At 36.0% G+C, this 3227-nt stretch overlaps 1 protein-coding gene across 1 annotated transcript; it reads right to left on the bottom strand.

Moving 5' to 3' along the window:
* Positions 1–534: 534 nt before the first annotated feature.
* Positions 535–2560, bottom strand: LOC149497030 (uncharacterized). The gene is made up of 3 exons (XM_089719997.1): positions 1903–2560; positions 1460–1704; positions 535–1041 (listed from the first exon to the last, which is right to left on the bottom strand). The coding sequence occupies exons 1-3, from the start codon at positions 2558–2560 to the stop codon at positions 535–537; spliced, it is 1410 nt and encodes a 469-aa protein (XP_089576123.1).
* Positions 2561–3227: the final 667 nt, after the last annotated feature.

Raw genomic sequence — 3227 nt, 5'->3', positions numbered from 1 at the left:
CTCATGCAAAGACAATAATAAAAATCAAGAGATATCAAACCTTTACTCCAAAAACGCGTGAGCTCTGTTCTAGCTTCTCTTCTCTACACTCTTTGAACTCCCTTCTCCTATACACATCAAAATTCTTACAACTTATCTACAATATCACTCAAGTAGAGACTGAATAACAATAAGCTGCAAGTAATTCTACTTACTTGGAGAGAATTGAGGTTGCCTAAATGGATGAAGAAATATGAAGAAGATAAGATAAAGATGAACAATGGGAAAGTAAAATGATGATTACGGGTAAGTCATCACAAAATCAAGATAAATGATGGAAACTTACTAAATGATACCTCAATTGTCAAAAGGCTATAACTTAATACCCAAGCTTGTTCTTTTAATGCCATTAAATCCTAATCCTTACACTTTGCTCTTTTTCTCTCGATCAAGTAAGTCCACTAATAAACCCATTCTACCCCAACCGGGTTTGGTTCAACTCGACTCAACTCAATGCAAAGACTCGACTATGCAAAGACTTGACTCGGTAGGATGTCACAGGTTAGGCATATTTGTAGTTGGGTTTGTATGGTCTGGGATTGGTGGGTCATTGTCATCTAAACAGGTTGGTATGTTAAATGTACAAGACTCAAGAGGAGTGTTGTGATGGAAGGGGTAAACTGTTTCCTTGAACATAACATCCCTTGAGTAAAAAATTTGATTAGTGTGCATGTCATAGATCTTGTAACCCTTCTGTTGAGCCCCATAACCCAACAATACACATGTTTTAGCTCTAGGATCAAACTTGTCTTTGTATGGTTTAGTATTGGTTGCAAAACACAGGCAGCCAATAACTTTCAAGTGTGTCAGGTCTGGTTGTGTTTGATGTAGTTTTTCAAAAGGGCTTAACCATTCTAAGAGTGCAGAAGGCACTCTATTGGTCAGGTAAACAGCGAATAGGAGAACTTCAGACCAAAAAATTTTAGGGAATTTAGCCTGAAAAAGTAGGGCTCTCCCAATATTCAATATTTCTTTGTGTTTTCTCTCCACTCTCCCATTTTGCTGTGGAGAATAAGGACAAGATAGTTGATGTGTAATTCCTTTAGAAAGAAATAATGTCTTCACTACATTATTCACAAACTCAGTGCCATTATCAGTCCTTATTGTTTTGATTTTGGTGTGAAATTGGGTGTCATTAGGTTGGTAAAGTGGTCAAGGATTGAGTGGACTTGTTGTTTGTTTGGTAGCATGTAGGCCTATGTGTATCTACTATAGTCATCCACAATAGTAAGCATATATCTGGCACCAGTTAAAGAAGTAATAGGAAAGAAGTATAGGACAAGGTCCCCATAGGTCAATGTGTGCTAAATCAAATGTCTTTAGCAATATTACAACTTGGATAAAATGGTAATCTTTGTTGTTTTGCAAGGGGGCAAACATTACAATTAAGAGTACCACTGTTTGTATCAAAATTTATTACATGATTTTGTCTAGCCATAGAGATATGACCCAATCTAAGATGCCATAATAGTCTCAAATGATCATCATGTGTAGTATAAGTAAGTAGAGCTTTAGTAGTAGTAATAGGCACAAAACACTTCTTATCAAGAAAATACAAGCCTCCATTCAACTTGCCAATAGCTACTACTTCATCAGTCTGCAAATCTTGTAATAAACAGTGGTCAGGTAGTGTTTTCACTGATAGTGCATTGTCTTTTGCAAGGGCTGATGCAAATAATAAATTGCATTTGAATGTTGGTATATATAACACATCCTTTAATACCAATCTGTCTTGTATTATGATCTTGCCAACATGTGTTTATAGTTCTGGTGGAGTTATCAGGTAGGGTTACTTTCTAGGTTTAGGTAATTTGGTTAGTGTATGAAATAGATGATGCATGTATGTCATATGATCAGTTGCACCAATGTCAATAATCCATGGAACTAATTCACATTTATCATGCACATTATAATGAAAATGAGAGACAATAGCTGCAAAACTGACTGCATTAGCTCTAGGTGTATCTCCTGCCTTATCATCATACTGCATTTTATCTTTGATTGCACGCTGGATCTCCATTCTCACCATTCTGGATACATAATTTTCATTGCCTCCTGAGTTAGCATTCAACTGTGCATCACCTGCTTGTCCATAATGTGCTTGAACTTTCTTCTTCTTTTTGAGTTCAATGAACCAATCTGGATAACCAGTTAGTTTAAAACAAGTTTCTCTAGTGTGGCCAGTCCCATTGCAGTGATCACAATGTTTGTCAACTTTAGATCTGGAATTATGGCTTATATTTTTGTTGTTGTAGTTTGATTTTTGCACATACATTGCACTGCTATTCTCACTTGAATCATATATTGCAGTATTCACCTCCCTCTGTTTTTCAACACTCAGCACCATTGAATAAGCCTTACTCATACTTGGAAATGGATCCATAAGCAGGATTTGGTTTTTAACATTGTCATATGTATCATTCAGTCGTAAGAGGAATTGCATGAGTTTTCCTCTCCATCTAGATCTGAAATTGCTCTCATAACACCACAGGTACATCCTTCTGCAATTCCACAGATGCATTTGGGAATGGGCCTTAAACAAGCCAACTCATCCCAGAGTTTTTTAAGTTTTGTGTAGTAATTAGCTACTGTTTGGGTTGCCTTGTATAGTTACTGAAATATCTTTTTTTATTTGGTAAATCATAGGTCCATTAGATTCACCATACCTGGTGGATAGTTCATTCCAAACACTACAAAAAAAAACGCCATTTTTGCGACCGACAAATCGGTCGCAAAATGGCAAAAATCGGTCGCTATTTATACTTTGCGACCGACAAACGTCGATCGCAAAATCACTGGTCGCAAATGTCAATTGCGACCGATGAGAAAATCGGTCGCAAATTAGAGACCGATAATTCGGTCGCAAAATTGAAAAAGCGGTCGCAAATTTTGGTCGTGGTTTAATTGGAATTCAGTCGCAACTTTGGTCGCAGAATATCGGTCGCAATTTTTTAAAAATCGGTCGGCAAATCGGTCTCAATTTATAAATTCAAAATTTTTTTTTGGTATCAAATCGGTCGCAAATCGGTCGCAAAAATGAAAAAGGGAATAAAAAAAATTAAATATTATTTTGAAACCAAAATTTTTCTACACCTGTAAAGTTGACATAAATGCATATATACACACACGCAATTCAAGAACAGTATAAAAATGTATTTTTATTGTTCTGAACAAATTAAAAAATGAAA

Source organism: Jatropha curcas, chromosome 4 (genome assembly GCF_041381405.1).
Source record: "Jatropha curcas cultivar XTBG-Jc1 chromosome 4, XTBG_Jcur_1.0, whole genome shotgun sequence".
NCBI classification, from domain to species: Eukaryota; Viridiplantae; Streptophyta; class Magnoliopsida; order Malpighiales; family Euphorbiaceae; genus Jatropha; species Jatropha curcas.
This window is presented reverse-complemented; position numbering and strand designations above follow the sequence as displayed.